The sequence below is a fragment of the Jaculus jaculus genome, chromosome 2, assembly GCF_020740685.1.
Source record: "Jaculus jaculus isolate mJacJac1 chromosome 2, mJacJac1.mat.Y.cur, whole genome shotgun sequence".
Classification (NCBI taxonomy): Eukaryota; Metazoa; Chordata; class Mammalia; order Rodentia; family Dipodidae; genus Jaculus; species Jaculus jaculus.
In genome coordinates this window covers 41,132,567-41,152,627 of record NC_059103.1, presented here as the reverse complement: position 1 = coordinate 41,152,627, position 20,061 = coordinate 41,132,567, and the positions used below count along the sequence as shown (strand labels likewise).

Below are 20,061 nucleotides of genomic sequence, written 5' to 3'. Positions count from 1 at the left end.
GTTGCTCACTGCTGCTCTCCCTTCATGTTTCCTGAGTTGCGGAGAGCGCTGATGTGAGGGAAAAATCCCCGCACCTGGCTTTTCCTGAGGCTTGAACCGAGTCTGGTGGCTTTCTGGTGCACCCCGTCGCTGCCGTGGTTGGCGGAGCTGCTGGGGCCGCTTTTGCCAGCCTGTGCGGGCTCTGGATGCTCTGGATCTCTTCTATTTCTCCGTTGTCGCTTCAATTTCCTATACACCTAATTTTTTAGTAAAAGTGTGTATTTTGCTGAGATTTTTTGGTCTTTTTTCCCCCCAGGCTGCTTTGGCATGTTACCTACGCTGCCATCTGAACCAGAAGTCCCTTGTTTTTTATTTTTATAAGAGTTTTTTGTTGTTGTTGTTTGGTTTTCTGAGATAGGGTCTCGCTCTAGTTCAGGCTGACCTGGAATTCACTATGTAGTCTCAGGGTAGTCTTGAACTCATGGTGATCCTCCCACTTCTGCCTGCAAAGTGCTGGGATTAAAGGCATGGAACACCATGCCCTGCCTTTTTTTATTTTTAAAACTTTATTGACAATTATATATATAAAATACATTATGCATATATATATATATATATATATATATATATATATGCATAATGTATTTTGATCACAATTTCTACTTTCTTGTATCCCCTTCCTCCATTCCTCTCTCTTCCTTACACTGACTGATCCCTTTCTTTCTAAGCAGTCCCTCTTCTATTTTTACCCCACCCATCATCCATGATGAAATGTTGATGGGTCGAATATTGTGCAGATAATGACAGCTACTGTGTGGTTATGAACACAATGGCCACATGTGTCTGGGAGACAGCATTCCCAAAGCACTCCTCTCCACTTTTTGGCTCTTACATTCTTTCTGTTATCTCTTCTGCAATGTTCTCTGAGCCTTACAGGGTGTAAAACAGTCACCACTGCTGCAAAAATAAGGCTCTCTGACCAAAAGTAAGTTAAAAATTTTTCCCCCAAGTGTGTGTGTGCATATGTGTGCATGCACATGTGTGCATGCCTGTGTTGTGTATGCCATGACATGTATGTGGAGATCAGAAGACAACCTCATGGTGTCAGTTATCTACCTTCACTTTGTTTGTGGAAAGGTCTTGTGTTGTTTGCCACTGCAAACTCCAGGCTAGCTGGCCTGTGAACTTCAGGATTCTCCAGACTCTGTCTCCATTGGCTGAGGTACATCTGCAATTGCAGATACATACGTTATTTGTGTTAGCTTTACATGGGTCTGGGAATCAAAATTCTGGTTGGCAGACTGTAGGGAATGCACTTTTAACCATTGAGCCATCTCCCGAGCCTGTTCTTACTTAAAAATTTTTTTTTGTTCATTTTTATTTATTTATTTGAGAGCAACAGACACAAAGAGAAAGGGAGAGAGGGAGGGGGGTAGAAAATGGGCATGCCAGGACCTTAGCCACTGCAAACGAACTCCAGACGTGTATGCCCCCTTGTGCATCTGGCTAACGTGGGTCCTGGGGAATCGAGCCTCGAACCAGGGTCCTTAGGCTTCACACGTAAGTGCTTAACCACTAAGCCATCTCTCCAGCCCCCTTTCTTGCTTTTTTTTTAAACATGTATTTTATTTATTTATTTGAGAAAGTGGGAGAGGGAAGGGGGGGGAAGAAAGGGGGAGATGAATGGGCGTGCCAGGACATTTTTTTCTTCACAGCAACCAAATACCATGACCCATGTTCTAAGGGCAACGAGGTGTGGTACTCCCAATAATCTAAGGCTTGTGCACCATATGAACCCAGGGTATGGCCAGGACATGGGGACATGTATTACTTTGTGCCTGCATCTCCTTGGGTGGTTCTCTAGCTTCTTGCTTGCCACTAGTGTCAGAATAAGACAACTATGAGCATAAATTCTCTGGCATCTGGGACTTGGGTACTTTGTAATGTCACCCCATTCCACACTCATCCTCTGGCAAATTCTCAAAACTGCACCTGACTTTTACTCACTTGTATGGTGGCTATCTGGTCCTATATGTCCCACCACAGGGAATCTTGCCTTGGGATCATACTTTGACATGGTCAGAGGAGGGTGGGTAGGCCTGTTCCCTCAGCTCACTGATGAACTTGAGAAAAGTTAAAAGAAATTTTGGCTTAACATTTTTCCTCTTTGTTAGAGTGGAAAGTTTTCTAGTGTCTATGTCCTATGCCAAAGTCTACACCAGGAAATTCTATTTTTTTTTTTTTGTTCTTAGAATGTTTTATTAACTAAATGAAAAAAAAAATAATAGCCAAATAGCAACGATTGCTTACACAAAGATCACAATTGCCCAAAATTATTGGGAAAAAAAAAGCAGCCTTCAAACCTAATACCATAGTAAAACTTGTCCTCTAGGTCTTCCATGGGCAATGTTAATATTTTTTTTTTAGTAGTAAATTTACTATGGTACAGTTTACAGACAATAAAAAGAATCTACTAATTTCAACTGGATTGTTGAATGAGTTCTGATGAGTATGAGCATCTACAGTCTGCCCCTCACCCATCACTTCAAAATGCTCACTCCTGTTCTTTCCCAGACAATTCTCCCACATACCATTCTATCCCTGTGTTCTTTGCCTAGAAGAGAAGATTCTTCATTTGTAGCTCCATGGCTCACTAGCTGCCTCTGAGAGAGGCCCTGCTTAGCCACTCTGTTAACTCACAATTTCCCACCTCTATCCCAGTTTCATCTCATTCCCTTTGCTGCTGCGCTTCCTTCACTTCTTTCTCCTTTTCCTTTTCTCCCTTACAAGACTAGACAGATATCAATGCTATGTAGTAAGATAAATCCTTAAGAAAAAAAAATTGATAAAAAAAATCAAGAATTTAGCCGGGCATGGTGGTGCACACCTTTAATCCCAGCACTTGGGAGGCAGAGGTAAAAGGATCACCATGAGTACAAGGCCACCCTGAGACTACATAATGAATTCCAGGTCAGCCTGAGTTAGAGTGAAACCCTGACTCAAAAAAATAAAAAATAAAAAAATCAAGCATTAGTGGGGCATGGTGGTGTACACCTTTAATCCCAGCACTTGAGAGGCAGAGGTAGGAGGATTGCTGTGAGTTCGAGGCTACCTTGAGACTACAAAGTGAATTCCAGGTCAGCCTGGGCTAGAGTGACACCCTACACCTCTCCCCACAAAAAGTGGTTCTTGCATTTACCATACTATCAGAGTTCATTATATTTGCTCTCTACCATTTCTCTCATGTCCTCTCTCATTTAGTAGAGTAACTACTTAGCTTTTCTGCGTAATTTAGTCAGATTATATCATCTTATGTTTTTGATAGAAATAAGTACCAGTGGATAATAAAAATTTGGGCACCTGAAAATACATTCTTTTTACAAAAGTTTAAAAAGTATTGAAGGGCTGGAGAGATGGCTTAGAGGTTAAGGCACTTGCCTACAAAGCCAAGGACCCATTAAATTCCCTAGGACTCATGTAAGCCAGATGCACAAGGTGGCACATGCGTTTGGAGTTCATTTGTAGTGGGTAGAGGTCCTGGTGCACCATTTTCCCTCGCACTCTCGGCCCTTCTCTCTCTCTCTCAAATAAATAAATAAAAATAAAAAAATATATTTTTAATTTTTAAAATTTATTTTTTTTATTGACAACTTCCATGATTGTAAACAATATCCCATGGTAATTCCCCCCCACTTTCCCCTTTGAAACTCTACTCTCCATCATATCCCCTCCCCCTCTCAATCAGTGTCTCTTTTATAAAAATAAAATATATTTTAAAAGTGCTGAAGATTGGTCACTCTTATCTCAGATTTCATATTGGATATCCTAGTGAAAAAACCCTCAATTCTCTCCTCCTTCTAAGTTCAAAAGAGCAGCAGCTTCCTCACTTCCTTTACCAGCAATGGTCAAGCTTGATTCCACAGAGGAGAAAACAGCAAATGCCTGCTTGAGCCATGATTTCAGGGTTAGTAAGAGAGTTGGAGAATAAAGTGCAGAAAGAGGCCAAAAGGAAAAATGTTATTTATATCTTTAGCAGATAGTTCTTTTCAAAATATGTATGAATTTGAAATTCTTTCAAATGGACTCCCAGTGTGCCCAGTACTCTTTTGGATAGTGGTCTCCAATAAGTTGTTGGAAATCCTTTATTTTGAGTCTAACTTAGATTTCTCCAAATGAATGTTGGGATTTAGAATGGGAAGAACTAGACTCAAGGGGCAAAGTGACTTACTAGCTAAGTGACACAACACTAACCACTTTCCTCCTCTCTGCTGCTGGGCTGGCACTGCCTTCCTCCTGAGGACTGAGGAGTCAGGGAGATGGCATCTGCAATAATCGGCAATGATAACAACTCTTGGGAATAACACACACACACACACACACACACACACACACACACACACACACACTTAGCATAAGCAGCACAGCCACACACATAAGAACACCCAAGCAAACCTCACTATCTTCGTTTTCTTATCTGTCAAGTGGGATGATAATCCCCTTTTATATGGTTTTAAAAAAAAAGAAAAAGGGGTGGTACAAATAAAGGAACTTTTCCTCACTGCCACCACTTAATAGGTACACTCAGAACTGCTTAGGCATTTCTTGGTTTTAAGAACTGCAAAACAGTATATAATCAACTTCTTGCTTAGTACCACAGTTTTCACAGAGTACAGGTGAAGCATCAGTAAGCCTTGGATCAAGTCCAACTGCACATAGTGCTTTATTTCTGCAGATGTGCTCTGCAGTGAAGTCTTCTTGCTCTCCCCACTCTGTTCTGCACTCTTTCCACAGGGCACTGACTTTCAAATGGATAGAGTTTAAATCTCTTGTGGGTCTTCAGAAACGATAGTATCTTTCAAAGACTTTCTATTTTTATACTTATTTATTTATTGTGGTTTTCAAGGTAGGGTCTCACTCGAGCCCAGGATGACCTGGAATTCACTATATAGTCTCAGGATGGATTCAAACTTGTAGTGATCCTCCTACCTCTGCCTCCTGAGTGCTGGGATTAAAGACGTGTGCCACCGTGCCCAGCTTGACTTTCTACTTTTTAAAAAAGATTTTATTTTTATTTATTTAATTAGAGACGGGATGGGGGGGGGATGGGCACGCCAGGGCCTCTAGCCACTCCAAATGAACTCCAGACACATGTGCCACCATTGTGCATCTGGCTTATGTGGGACCTGAAGAATTGAACCTGGGTCCTTACAGGCATGCACCTTAACCACTAAGCCATCTCTCCAGCCCTTGATTTTCTACTATTTGAGACAGGGTCTTGTCCAAATAGCCCATGCTGGCCTGGAACTTGGGGTCCTCCTGTCTCAGACTAGTATATGCTGGCATTCTAAGCACCAGCCATCAAGCCTGGCTCTCAGAGACATTTTGAAGAACATAAATAGCCTGGTTACTAAGAATGTTCCTCATTGTCACCATTGTTGGACTAAAGACTGATTTCACACTGTTAGGTATAGATCTTGAAGGAGAAAGCAAACAGTGAAAGCTTCCACCTTGATTAGATGATTCAGGGAGTGGACAGGAAAGTCAGAGAGAAAATTCAGGCACATTTAAGGAACAGAACGGTAGGTAGGCACCAATATTATAGGCAAGGGCTTTAGCACCAGACTATCTGGGTTTGAGTTCTGGTTCTATCATTTTCTGATTGTATCACTGTGAGCAAGTTAATCTTTCTACAATGGTTTCATTACCTGTAAACTGAGAATTAAAATGAAATATGCCTCTCAGGGTTATTTTGTAATGATGAGTAAGGTAACACATGTAAATGCTAAGCAAGCATGCAATCAAAGCCAGCAATAAAGAAGTGGAAGAGAAGGAAATGAAGAAAAGGAATGTTTTTTTTTGTATGCCTTCCCCCAACCTCCCCAAGGTAGGGTCTCACTCTAGCTCAGGGTGACCTGGAATTCACTATGTAGTCTCAGTGTGGCCATGAACTCTTTCTTACCTCTGCCTCCCAAGTGCTGGCATTAAAGGTGTGCACCACCAGGTCCAGAACAGTTTTTTTTTTAAGCCTTTTTATTTTTATTTATTTATTTGAGAGTGCTAGATGGAGAGAGAAAGAGGCAGAGAGCGAGAGAATGGGTGCACTAGGGCCTCCAGCCATTGCAAATGAACTCCAGATGCATGTGCCCCCTTGTGCATCTAGCTAACCTGAGTCCTGGGGAACTGAGCCTCGAACCGGAGTACTTAGGCTTCACAGGCAAGTGTTTAACTGCTAAGCCATCTCTCCAGCCCCAGAACAGATTTTTTATTCAGCAAAATGTTAAGTCTAAATAATCCAAAAGATGTGTTATCACATGAAGATCTACTATCTATTATCTCTATGACCACAAGGGGGAACAACTCTGGGTTAGTCATTGTCAGAACCACAAAGAAAACACCGGCGATTACAATGACGAGTATCATGAATTAAATTTCTCCCCAATAAAAATTGCAGGTACATATTTTCAAACATATACCACATAGAGTTCAAATGACCAACCAAAGGAGAAAGGGAAGCAGGGAGGAAGATATGGAAAAACAAATTGGAGAAAGGCAAAATGAGATAGATAGGAAGAGGATTGCCCTAAGGGCAGAGTATAATGAATGAGATGATATAGCTTCAAAATATAAATGTTGGAAGACAACCTAGTAAATCTTTTTATGTTGCAAAGATCTGGACAAAAACAGAATATTCCCCACCTTGGAGCCTGAAACAAGTGGGACTGGGAAGATGCTCAGAGTGGGGAAAGTGCTTGTGGCATAAGCACAAGGACCTGGCTTTTGATCCCCTGAGTCTATGCAAAATGTCAGGTGTGGTGGCATGTGCCTATGATCCCAGTGTTGAGGAGGAAGAGATAGGAAATCCCTGGGGAGGGGGGGTCTCTGGCTAGCTAGTCTAGCCAAATGGGTGGGTGAGCTCTAGGTTCAGAGAGACCCTGTCTCAGAGAATAAGAATGGCGAGCAACAAAATAAGTTATCCCATGTTACCCTCTGATCTCCACATGCATGTGTACATGCACACTCACACATGTTCAGACACTCATGCATGTAGCATACACATACACATGCCAGTAAAAAGGAAGAAGGGCTAGAGAGATGGCTTACTGTTTAAGGTGCTTACCAGTGAAGCCTAAGGACCCAGGTTCGATTCTCCAGGTCCTACCTAAGCCAGATGCACAAGGTGGCACATGCATCTGGAGTTTGTGTACAGTAGCTAGAGGCTCTGGTATGCCATTCTCTCCCTCCCTCTCTCTCCCTTTCTCTCTCCCTCTGAAATAAAAATTAATTAAAAATATTTTTTAAAAAGGAAGAAAATACTACTTTCATTGAAATAGACATTCTTGGGTGATATTCTTAGGCTTGATTACACATCAAAGTACTCTAACTATAAAAGGCCATACTTGGAATCAGATTATCTTATTTATTTGCAAAAAGAAATAAGAGAAAGAGAGAGAGAAAATGAACAGGTATGGTAGGGCCTCTAGCCACTACAAATGAATTCTACATGCATGTGCCACTTTGTGCATCTGGCTTTATGTGTGTACAGGAGAATGGGACCCAGGTCTTAAGATTTTGCAAGCAAGCACTTTAACTGCTGAGCCATCTCTCTAGCCTGGAATCAGATTATTTAGAAGGATAAAAGGTGGGCTGGAGAGATGGCTTAGCGGTTAAGCGCTTGCCTGTGAAGCCTAAGGACCCCGGTTCGAGGCTCGCTTCCCCAGGTCCCACGTTAGCCAGATGCACAAAGGGGCGCACGCGTCTGGAGTTCGTTTGCAGAGGCTGGAAGCCCTGGTGCGCCCATTCTCTCTCTCCCTCTATCTGTCTTTCTCTCTGTGTCTGTCGCTCTCAAATAAATAAATAAAAAATATTAAAAAAAAAAAGAAGGATAAAAGGTTAGAAGGGGCTGGAGGGATGGCTTAGCGGTTAAGGTATTTGCCTACAAAGCCAAAGGACCCAGGTTTGATTCCCCAGCACCTACGTTAGCCAGATGCACAAGCGGGCACATGCATCTGGAGTTTGTTTGAAGTGGCTAGAGGCCCTGGCATGCCCATTCTCTCTCTCTCCCTCCTTCCCTCTTTCTCTGCCAAACAAACAAATAAATAAATAAAAGTAAAATATTTTTTAAAACGGATAGAAAACACAGCATGTTAACAGCATAGCCACAGGATCCTCTTTGGGTAGTTCAGAAGAGCCTTGAACTGTGATCCTCCTGCATTAGCTGCTTGAACAGCTGTGCTTTCAGGCTTTTGCCACCTGTCGTCACTGGTTTGTTTTTTTGTTTTTAAATATTTATTTGAAAGAGAGAGAGGAGGAAGGGAGAGGGGAGGGAGGGAAAGAGAGAGAGAGAGGGGGGAGAAAGGGGAGGGAAGGAAGGAGAGGGAAGGAAGGAAAGGATATGGGTTTGCCAGGGCTTCTAGCCAATGCAAACAAACTCCAGACGCATGTACCACCTTGTGCATCTATCTTACATGGGTACTGGGAAATCAAAGCTGGGTCCTTAGGCTTCTCAGGCAAGTGCCTTTGGTGGCAAAACCATCTCTCTAGCCCCTAGCTGGTAATTCTTACAGTAGCTTTGGGGTGGCTAATCTCTGTCCTCTGAAATGAAAGCTCAGGTGCAAGAGAATGAGACTACTGATGAATGCAATAGTCATTCAGCTTAGAAACTATGTCACAAAGAGAATCCAACACTCCTATGACAGTTTCAGCTTCTGGGTTACTGTAAAGGACATGCTTGACTATAAGAGTTCTCTCACGCAGAGAAGCCCCAAACTATTGTTTCCTACCAGGTATTTATAGTTCTTCCCAGTGTAGACTCTGCTTGCCAGTCAAATGTCACTTTATCATATCATTTTATCATAGCAGGGTTGCTTGGTAACAGAGTTGACACCCCACTTTCATGAGCTTTTCAAGGAACTGAGCTAGAAACAGCTTAACCCACTTTTTCAGGCACATGCAGGAGGGTTTTGTTCAGCGTCTACTCATGGGCATCATGAATCCTAAACTTACTGTTTCATTTCCACAAACAGTATAGGCAAGAAATAAAAATAATTTTGGACAAATTCCTAAGTTCCATGATGTGGATGCATGGCTTTTCATTTTATATATTTTTATTTATTTATTTGCAAGGAGAGAGACAGAGAGAGAGAGAGAGAGAGGGAGAGAGAGCGCAAGTGAGCGAGCATGTGCACTGGGGCCTCCAGCTGTAGCAAATGAACTCCAGATACATGTTCCACTGTATATCTGGCTACGTGGGTAATGGTGAATTAAACCTGGGTCACTAGGATTTTCAGGCAAGGGCCTTAACTGCTAACCTATCTCTCCAGCCCATGTGGCTTTTTCGTTTTTGAAGAAATAAATACTGCTGTCTAAAGTTGTCTTCATGGAGAAAAGCAATTTTACCTTAACTTTATAATCTTTAACATTGCTATTAAGAACAAACTGTGAGAGCTGGGCGTGGTGGCCCACGCCTTTGATACCAGCACTTGGGAAGCACAGGTAGGAGGATTGCCGTGAGTTCGAGGCTACCCTGAGACTACATAGTGAATTCCAGGTTAGCCTGGGCTAGAGTGAGACCCTACCTCGAAAAACAAAACAAAACAAAACAACGACAAAAAGAACTGCGGAGAGAGAGGAAAAAGGCTGCCTGAGTTCTGCATAGTTAACTTGAGAGCTAAGAATTCTTCCATCCTCTCTGTGTGTATAAAATCTAGAAATGGGGGCTGGAGAAATGGCTTAGTGGTTAAGCACTTGCCTGTGAAGCCGAAGGACCCCAGTTCGAGGCTCGGTTCTCCAGGACCCACATTAGCCAGATGCACAAGGGGGTGCATGCGTCTGGAGTTCGTTTGCAGTGGCTGGAAGCCCTGGCGCGCCCATTCTCTTCCTCTCTCTCTCTCTCTGTCTCCTCCTCTCCCTCTGTCTGTAGCTCCCAAATAAATAAACAAAAAATATTAAAAAAAATAAAATCTAGAAATGGTACACACACATATGTGGGGTGTGTGTGTGTGTGTATATATACATATATGAACACATAAATTAATTCTTAAACTATAAGCCACAGTCTATTGTGCTGCCAAAAATCACCTATTAAAAAAGATAAAGTAGGGCTTGCCTGTGAAGCCTAAGGACCCCGGTTCGAGGCTCGGTTCCCCAGGTCCCATGTTAGCCAGATGCACAAGGGGCGCATGCATCTGGAGTTCGTTTGCAAAGGCTGGAAGCCCTGGCGCGCCCATTCTCTCTCTCTCCCTTTGTCTTTCTCTCTGTCTGTTGCTCTCAAATAAATAAATAAATAATTAAAAAAAGAGATAAAGTAATATTTGAGGTATTTCCCCTCTCAGGACTAAGGATAAAACCCAAGTCCCCATGCAGAGTAGGCAACTATGCTACCACTGAGTTATAACCCTTGCTCTCCAAAAAAGAGAAATATTTGAAAAGTCACTTGAGATGTTCTCATATATGCAAGCATCAAGAATTCTCCAAGGGAGCAGAGGCTCATAATGGTGAGAATTTAGATTTGCCTAAAAATGCCAAGTCTCATGTGAAGAAACCCTTCCCCAAGGATTTGTAGGTTGTTAATGGTTGCTAGGAGGTATTTTATGAGCAGTGTACCTTCTGGTAAGTTGCCATGCTTCTGTAAAGCTCCTCACCCATGTTCATGCAAGCAACCTTAATTAAACTTACTGAGCCACTTTACCTTCCCCTGTAAGACATAAAAGTAGAAGTGGGGCTGGAGAGATGGCTTAGTGGTTAAAGCACTTGGCTGCAAAGCTTAACAATCTGGGTTTGATTCCCCAGTACCCGTATAAAGTCAGATGCACAAAGTGGCATATGTATCTGGACTTTTATTTTTAGCAGCTAGAGGCCCTGATGGGTCCCTTCCCCTCCCCTCTCTCACCTCCTTTTCCCTTCCATCTCTGTCTGTGTTTACAAATACATAAATATTTAAAAAAAAAGGAGGGGCTGGAGAGATGGCTTAGTGGTTAAGTGCTTGCCTGTGAAGCCTAAGGACCCTGGTTCAAGGCTCAATCCCCAGGACCCATGTTAGCCAGATGCATAAGGGGCGCATGCGTCTGGGTTTCCTCTGCAGCAGATGGAGGCCCTGGCATGCCCATTCTCTCTCTATCTGCCTCTTTCTCTCTGTCGATCTCAAATAAATAAATAAAAATAAACAAAAATAATTTTTAAAAAAAGCAGAAGCAGGATGAGTTGGGAAGGAGGTGATCAGAAGGAACAAGAGAAAAACAAAAGAGGGTTAAAAGGGTGATTATGAACTAAATGCATTCCATTCATGTATGAAAATATCATAATGAAACATTATTATAGCAGGGCTCAGTCTATCTTAGGCTAACCTGGAACTCACTCTGCAGCTCAGGATAGCCTTGAACTTACAGCAGTTCTTCTAGGTTAGCTGCCCAAGTGTTGGAATTATAGGAGCTGCCATGGGCAGCTTTAAATAGTGTTTCAACAAATTAAATTACGGGACTAGGGAGATGGTTCAGTGGTTAAAGGCACTTGCTTACATAGTCTACCAACTTAGGTTAAATACCCCAGCACCATGTAAAACTGGATGCAATGTGCCACAGGCATCTTATGATGGCAATGCACCTATGACAATGGGAGACACAGCCAGGAGAATCGTAGGACTAAGGATAAAACCCAAGTCCCCGTGCAAAGTGGGCAAGTGCTCCACCACTGAGCTGTAACCCTTGCTCTGAAGGTCGTAGAGCAGCTGGTCTGACACTCACTTGAAGTCTGGCAGCAAGAGACCATCTAAAGATGGTGAAGCACAGACACCTTATAAGTTTTCCTCCGACCTCTGTGCACATGCCATGGCATGCATGCCCACCTACCCACATATGAATAACACTTTTTAAAGATTAGGTTTAATAATCACTTTAAAAAATATTTTATTTGCCAGGTGTGCTATTGCACGCCTTTAATAACAGCACTTGGGAAGCAGAGGTAGGAGGATCACCGTGAGTTTGAGGACTACAGAGTGAATTCCAGGTCAGCCTGAGCTAGAGTGAGACCCTAGCTTGGAAAAACATTTATTTGAGGGAGGAGTGGGGAGGGGTCAAATAGAGAGAGAGAGAATGAGCACTCCAGGGCCTCCAGCCACTGCAAAGAAAGTGCAGATGCATGTGCCACCTTGTGCATCTGGCTTACATGGGTCCTGGGGAATCCAACATGGGTTCTTAGGCTGTATAGGAAAAATGCCTTAACTGCTAAGCCACTTCTCTAGCTCCTAATAATCACTTTTAATAGCAAAAAAAACTTTTTTTAATTTAAAAAAAGAAGGAAGGAAAGTGCTTGTGAGAGAAATGGAGCCTTTGCACCACCTCGCCTACAGTGGTGGCAGAGGTATGTGAATATGTGAAATGCCCTGTGGTGGTAACACACCTAAATGGTACGGATGCACGCTTCGGAAATGACAAAAGGACACAGCATGATTTGCAATAGCTTCAACACTGTGGTAGTACAGCACTAGATAAACTGCCAGCAGAGAGGGTGAGTTTCTCTTTCTTTTCTCTCTACCACTCTCTCCATCCCCTCCAAGCTGCCCTACTGTTTCTGAGGTTGGTGTGGAACTCTTTATGTAGCACAGGGTAGCCATGAACTCACCATTCTCTTTGCTTTACCATACCAAGTGCTAGGATTAAAAGCATGCATGCCCTACTAGGCCTGACAGCAATTTTTTATTTCTCTTCATCAATAATTATGGTACAGGAGCTTGAGAAATGGCTCAGGGGGTAACAGTGCTTGCCACACAAATATGAGGGCCTGAGACTGTCAGAGTTCAATTCCCAATATCCATACAAACATGGCCACAAACACCTGTAATCCCAATCCTTTGGGAAGTGGAGACCAGAGAATCTCTGGGGCTTGTTTATCAGCCAATTTGAATACAAATGTTGGCTCTCCTGTTCTTCAGGCTCCAAGCATGGCATGTGAGGTGTTTGGGATTCTCACATCCAGGCTGGGAAGGAAGCAATAAGCACAAGACTGAGATGTGAGGTTGGAGAGGAAAGAACAGCACAGGCACCCTAGAGGAGAGCACCTGGAGTGAGTGGATGCCACTTCAGTGGGCTCTGGGAAGTCCTCTCTTTGGTGAATCCAGGCCATCACCTGTCTCTTGCACTAGAACAGGAACCTGGGAAACACTGGCCCAGCTGTCCCTAATGGCCTGGGTCATTCTCCTGACATGAGTGTCCCTGTTGGAAGGAAGGACTCAAGAAGATGTTCTATGGAAGAGACTGGAACAGTGATCACCCCTGAGAGGACATTTTCAAGGAGCACATGTGGAGGCAGCAGCCGTGGAAGTAGGTCCCGTTGTCTAGCTGAACATTCCAAGGGCATAGAGCACACTGACTTCCTGTAACTGGATGGACTGCCTGCTCCTCCCCAGAAGGAACTATGACTAAGAAGAATGGCAGGGTGTGGTGATACACACCTGTATTCCCAGCACTTAGGAGGCAAGAGGATCATGTGTTCAAGGCCATCTTGAACAGTATTAGAAGATACAGTCTTAAAAAAAAAGAAAAAAAGGGCAGGCAGGGCTGCATGCTGCATTACTTGTTCCAGCTTTCTGACAGCCAGTCCACATAGAGGCGGCTTCCAGCTCAGCGCCAGCTTGATTTCTCAGTGACCTGCAGCCCAAGCATGTGGAATCTTCAGCAAAAGGGTCTTACCACCTAGTTCTGGTGGGAAACAAAGAACCTTGGCATCAGCTGAAGTCTTTTGCCCATTCTCCAATGTGCTGGAAACACAGGAAGCAATTTAAAGAGAAGTATGAGGCAGAGTCACAGGGCACATTCCTGCACAGCTCTGCTTAGCAGATGGAGAGGTCAGTGGTGGCACTGGATGGAGAGACTAGGATGTGGATATGAGGCACGAGTGTCCTCAGAGCTGGGAGTGTGAGGGGCCAGGTGTGACCACAAGTCCCCAGTGCCTTCCCAGGCATTGGTGGAACACTGGAGCAGGCCCTTAGGTTTGAGGACAAAAGTGATGGTGTGAATTTACCTTTTAGTGCTTTTTAAATGAAAAATGGTTATTATTTGAAAGATGAGGGAAGGAGGGTGAAAGACAGAGAAATGGGGTATGCCAGGGCTTCTTGCTTCTGCAAATGAACTCAAGATGCAACAGGCTTTAACATGGGTACTGGGGAAATGAACACTCTGGCTATCAGGCTTTGCAAGCAAGCACCTTTAACCATTGAGCCATCTCTCCAGCCCTTTTGAGCTTTTTCATATTGCTTGATTTGGATCGTGGATGGCTTAAATTTACAACTTAGTGTTAATTGTTAAAAATAACATACAGGGCTGGGGAAGTAGATAAAGCATTTGATTCACAACTCTGACTACTGGAATTTGGATCCCCAGGCGAGTCCTTGTGGCAAGAAGGAAGATGGGTGCAGAATTTCCCAAAACCTCATCAATAGAACAGTGAACAACAATGAGAATCCTTGCCTCAAAATGAGTTTGGAATGGGAGATTAGTTACAGTCTAATGCTGATTTCCATTCTGTACCAAACAACTACATATGACCCCTAGGGTACTCAAAGGACCAGCCTACTTTGGCAAACTGGTTTATGAGAATAATTAAGAGACATTTTTTAAATTAATATTTTATGAAGAGAGAGAGAGAGAGAGAGAGAGAGAGAGAATGAATGAATAGGAATGGACCCACCAGGGACCCCTGCCATTACAAATGAACTCCAGATACATGCTTCAATTTGTGCATCGGGCTTTATGTGGGTACTGGGGAATAAGACCTGGGCCAGTAAAAAAAAAAAAGTGCCTTTAAATGCTGAGCCATATCCCCAGCTGAGACATTCTGTCTACTTTGGCCCAGCTTTTGAAACCTTCAGATAGGCTTATAGACCCCATGTAAGAGTCTAGCTGATTCTTATCTGAGGACACTACTAAGTCCAAGAAATAAGATTCAATGATTTAAGGATTAACAGGAGTTTCATAGACAGGAAATAGCAGGGAAGAAATAATTTAAAAGAATATGTGGGGGCTAGAGAGATGGCTTAGTGGTTAAAGGTGCTTGTCTGTGATGCCTAAGAATCCATGTTCAAATCTCCAGGTCCCAAGTAAGCCAGATGCAAACTGATGCAAGCATGCAATGGCATGCATACACCACAAGGAGGTGCACACATCTGGAGTTTGTTCACAGCAGTTGAAAGGCCTTGGTCCACCCATTCTCTCTCTTTCTCAAAAATAAAATTTTTTGTTTGTTTATTTATTTATTTGAGAGTGACAGAAAGAGGCAGAGAGAAAGAGAGAGAGAGAGAGAATGGGTGCACCAGGGCCTCCAGCCTCTGCAAACGAACTCCAGATGCATGTGCCTCCTTGTGCATCTGGCTGACGTGGGTCCTGGGGAATTAAGCCTCGAACCAGGGTCCTTAGGCTTCACAGGCAAGTGCTTAACCGCTAAGCCATCTCTCCAGCTCAATAAAATAATTTTAAAAAGAGTATTTGGTATTAATAAACATGAATCTTTTTATTTTTTATTTTTATTTATTTGAGAGAGGGAAAGAGGGAGAGAGAGAGAGAATGGTAGCACCAGGGCTTCCAGCCACTGCAAACGAATTCCAAATGCATGTGCCCCCTTGTGCATCTTGGTTAGGTGGGTCCTGGGGAATGGAACCGAGGTCCTTTGTCTTTACTGCAAGGGCCTTAACCGCTAATCCATCTCTCCAGCCCAATAAACATGAATCTTTAGAGTCTAAGTTTAAAGGGCTGAAAGAGTCCTCCAAGTACCTAATGACAATTAACCAAGGCACTGCAAATCATGACATTTCAGAACTCAAGTATTGAGAAATCCAAAAATCTCTAGAGAGTGATAGAAATACTCTTTTTACATAGAAGAAATTAAATATACTTAAAAATTATATTGCACAATATTCAGAAGAGCCAAGCATGGTGGCACACAACTTTAATCCTAGGTAGGAGGATCACTGTGAGTTTGAGGACAGCCTAGGAGTACCGTGAGTGCCAGGTCAGCCTGGGCTAGAATAAGACCCTACCCTGAAAAAAACAAAACAAAACAAAACAAAAAATCCAGAAGAGAGAATTATGAGTGTTCTCAACACAAAGAAATAACAAATATTTGAGAACGTGAGATTTGATCACTAAAAGTATTACATGTAGTCCTAAACATGTACATTATGTATCTACTAAAAATTGACCTCATTGGCACTTTCTCTAGAAAGCTAATATAGTATATGTTTTATCAACATGGAGCAAGAAAGTGGGGACACAAGAGCCAGGCTAGATCAAAGGAGAACAGAGAGGAAATTCCCATAGAAGAACTAGCATACAATGAAAGGAAGAACAAAGCACAGTATTACTTATTGAGGAAATTTAGAGTTTTGTCAGTAAGCCTGTAGTTGTATTAGCGATCATACATTTGTAGAAGGTGACTAAGAAACATCTAGAATTAGAGCATAAATATAAACAATTTAATATTAATATTAAATAGATAAATGACAATTTAAAAAACTGGCAAAAGATTTAAGGAGGTACCTCACAAAAGAGAAAATCCAAATGGTGAATAACCATGAACCTTGCTTAGAAATAATCAGGGAATTACAAGACTATGAATTTGGCAAAACTACACTGAAAAGAGTAGAATTCTCCTATACTACACAGCTAGAGTGTAAAACAGCAGTGCTTTATGATAAACTATTGGTATGATTCATGTCATCTAGCAATTCCAGTATTGGTGGCATTATGTTCCAACAAAATGCTCCCATAGTCTCATAGTACATGCTGAAAAGTCTGATGGCCTGGGTTGGATTTCCCATTATCCAAAGCCACATGCACAACGTGGCATACATGCCTGGAGTTTGTTTGTGGTGGATGGAGGACCTGGCATGCCCATATTCACTCTCAGACTGCCTCTTTCTTGCTCAAACAAACAAATAAAAGTATTTAAAAAACAAAAGAGAAATATTCATGGAACCAAACTCACCAGAAATCACCATTAAAGCTATAAAAAGTTTAGTCAAAAATCTTTTTGGAGCAGACAATTAGCAAAAGATAATAGACTATAAAAACTGTTTAATTGGGGCTGGAAAGATGGCTTAGTGGTTAAGGTGTTTGCCTGCAAAGCCAAAGGAACCTGGTTTGATTCTCCAGGACCCATGTAAGAAAGATGCACAAGGGGGCACATGTGTCTGTAGTTCCTTTGCAGTGGCTGGAGGCCCTGGTGTGCCCATTTTCTCCTCTCTCTCTTAACTAACTAACTAGATAAAAAATACATATATATAAATGTTGAGTCATAGGCTGGAGAGATGGCTTAGCAGTTAGGCACCTGCTGTGAAGCCTAAGGACCCAGGTTTGAGGCTTGATTCCCCAGGACCCATGTCAGCCACATGCACTAGGGGCACACATGTCTGGAGTTCGTTTGCAGTGGCTGGAGGCCCTGGCGCGCACATTTTCTCTCTCTCTCCCTGCCTCTTTCTCTCTCTGTTGCTCTCAAATAAATAAATCAAAATAAACAAAAAAATAAAAAATGTTGAATCATGGCAATAATTAAATAACTTAAAATAATGATGAAATACTACCTTTCTGTTATAACAGGAAAATATTGAAGTAACTTTAATGCTCAAAGTTATACAAACATAGCAAGATAAATCCTCTGCTAGGGTATCTGGGAAGTACATGATGATACACAGATGCATAAAATGTATAATACTTCTGGAAAGCCACTGGCAGGTGGCACTCAATCTTGAAAATACAGATATCCTCTGATGGTAGGAACCAGTGAAATTCAGTTTTAAAACCATCCCAGGGCTGGAGAGATGGCTCAGTGATTGAAGTGCTTGCCTGCAAAGCCTAATGATCTGAGTTAGGTTCCCCAGTACCCAGGTAAAGCCTGATACACAAAGTAGTGCATGTGTCTGGAGCTCATCTGCAGCAGCTGGAGGCCCTGACATACCCATTCTGTTTCTCCCTGATTGCACATAAATAAAATGAAATGTTTAAAAAAACTATCCCAAAAGTAAAATGAAAATGGTATTATCTATCTATAATCAATTCTCACCACTTGGAGACAAAAAGGCAGAACTATCAGAGATTCAACTATACAAGGAGCTTGAGGCCAGCCTGCCCTATGGGAAAACCTATTTCATAAAACTAAAACATACTTTTAATGTCAGTTCTTGGGAGGCAGACATAGAAGGATTACTGTGAGTCTGAGGCTAGCCTGGGACTACAGAGTGAGACTCTACCTTGAAAAACAAAACCAAAACAAAAATCCCCAAACCAAAACCAAACAAAACCCCCAAAACACCCCCCAAACAAAAACTCAAACACAAAACTATATAAAAAATAATTAAAAATGTGAGATGAGATTTACTTATTATTATTATTAGTAATAAACTGATAAGAAACAGTGGAAATCATAAAAATGAACAACAATATAATAATGGTTATATACACTTTAGAACATTTATAGATAAATAATGGTAAGACTTAAATGTAAGATTTTCAAAGACTTAATGCTATCATAGAAAAATGCTGGTAAGATAAATGTTATGTAGAACAGAATATAGAATTGTGCTAAAGAAAATACAAGATCAATCCTATAAAATGTGTGCATTTAATAAACACATGCACATACAGAATACAAACACTGTTATGCAAAACAGACTGCAAATACAATTCATGTTGGAAGAAGGGACTCTTACTGCTATAAGGAGTTCTTACCATAGGTCATAAATTAAACTTTCTCACCTTCAGTACTTTACAAAGAATCATGTTGGGAGTAGTGTGCATGTCTGGACTCCTAGGCAAGAGGATGGTGAGTTTGAGGCCAGCTTGCACTACAATCTCAAAAAAATACATAAATAAAAACAAGCGAGGTGTGGTGGCTCCACCTATAATCCCAGCACTTCAGAGGCTGAGGTAAGCAGACTGCCATGCGTTCAAGGCCCGCCTGGCCTACATACTGAGTGCAGGACAGCTGGGCTATAGATGAGAACCTGTCTCAAAACAAACAAACAAACAAACAAACAAAAAAACCCCCCACAACTCCTTACAACGAGCTCCCTCCATACATAAAATGGCCTGGATATTCATGACCTCACAGTGCCTGACACTACCTACACAAGACCATCATAAGAGGAGGAAAAGATCATGACATCAAAATAAAAGAGAGACTGATTGAGATGGAGAATGGAGTTTCAAAGGGGAAATTGGGGGGGGGGGGGAAGGGAGGGTATTACCATGGGAGATTTTTTATAATCATGGAAAATGTTAATAAAAATTGAGGAAAAAACCCCCCACAAAAATAAATAAATGAAATTCACAAAAGAACAATGCCAAACACCTTCATTTATACTTACCAGATCAATATTTTGCATTACATCTTGAAATGAAGGATGCATCCGAAATTGTTCAAAGAGTTCCCGTTTGTAAAGCAGTGCATACACCAGGTTTGGGTTGTGATGAAGAGAATTTGTCAGGCAAGAATTGATGATCTCTAACATCATTCGAATCACCTCTTCAATGACACTGAGGTCCTGTGCCTTATAATGAAAGTAAACCCAAACAGAGTGAGTGTTGTCTCTCAGTCATAGAAGTCATCAAAATACAAGTGCTTACAATTTTTTAACAGCACTGGAAAGATTATGTAGGAAGGTTATTTTTTTCAAGAATTTCTAAATTATGTTCATCAGTTGCTATGGAATTTGAATTAAAACAGTTTGAACTTAGTACAGTAATAATTAGGCATTTCATAGAACACATTGTATACCAGCCAATCTAGAGGAAAATCTAGAGTTTACTATGCTTCTCACTAAATACGTCTTTATTTGTATACTCATCCTGAATCATTAGACTTCTATAATGTGGGGTCTCACTGATTTGAAGGAAAGTGTCTAATTCAGAAAATAATCTCAATTTTCTACATTGCCATTTCAATCATATTTACAGATAAGCACTCTATGGTTTTGCCATTGTTTCCTTAGAGTTAATAGTTATTCACTGTCAACTTGACAGGATTTAGACTCACTAAACACCTCTGGATATGTCCTCCCTTAAGCTGCTTTTTGTATCTGGTCACAGCAATGAGAAAAGT

At 41.8% G+C, this 20,061-nt stretch overlaps 1 protein-coding gene across 3 annotated transcripts in view; it reads right to left on the bottom strand.

The window, feature by feature from the left end:
- The window catches only part of Dym (dymeclin), a 522,785-nt gene that overhangs the window by 110,311 nt on the left and 392,413 nt on the right, over nt 1–20,061 (bottom strand). For all 3 annotated transcript variants that reach the window (XM_045142835.1, XM_045142833.1, XM_045142834.1), the window contains one exon: nt 19,328–19,510. In XM_045142835.1, coding sequence (XP_044998770.1) covers nt 19,328–19,510 — 183 coding nt within the window. The remainder of the gene's footprint in view (nt 1–19,327; nt 19,511–20,061) is intronic.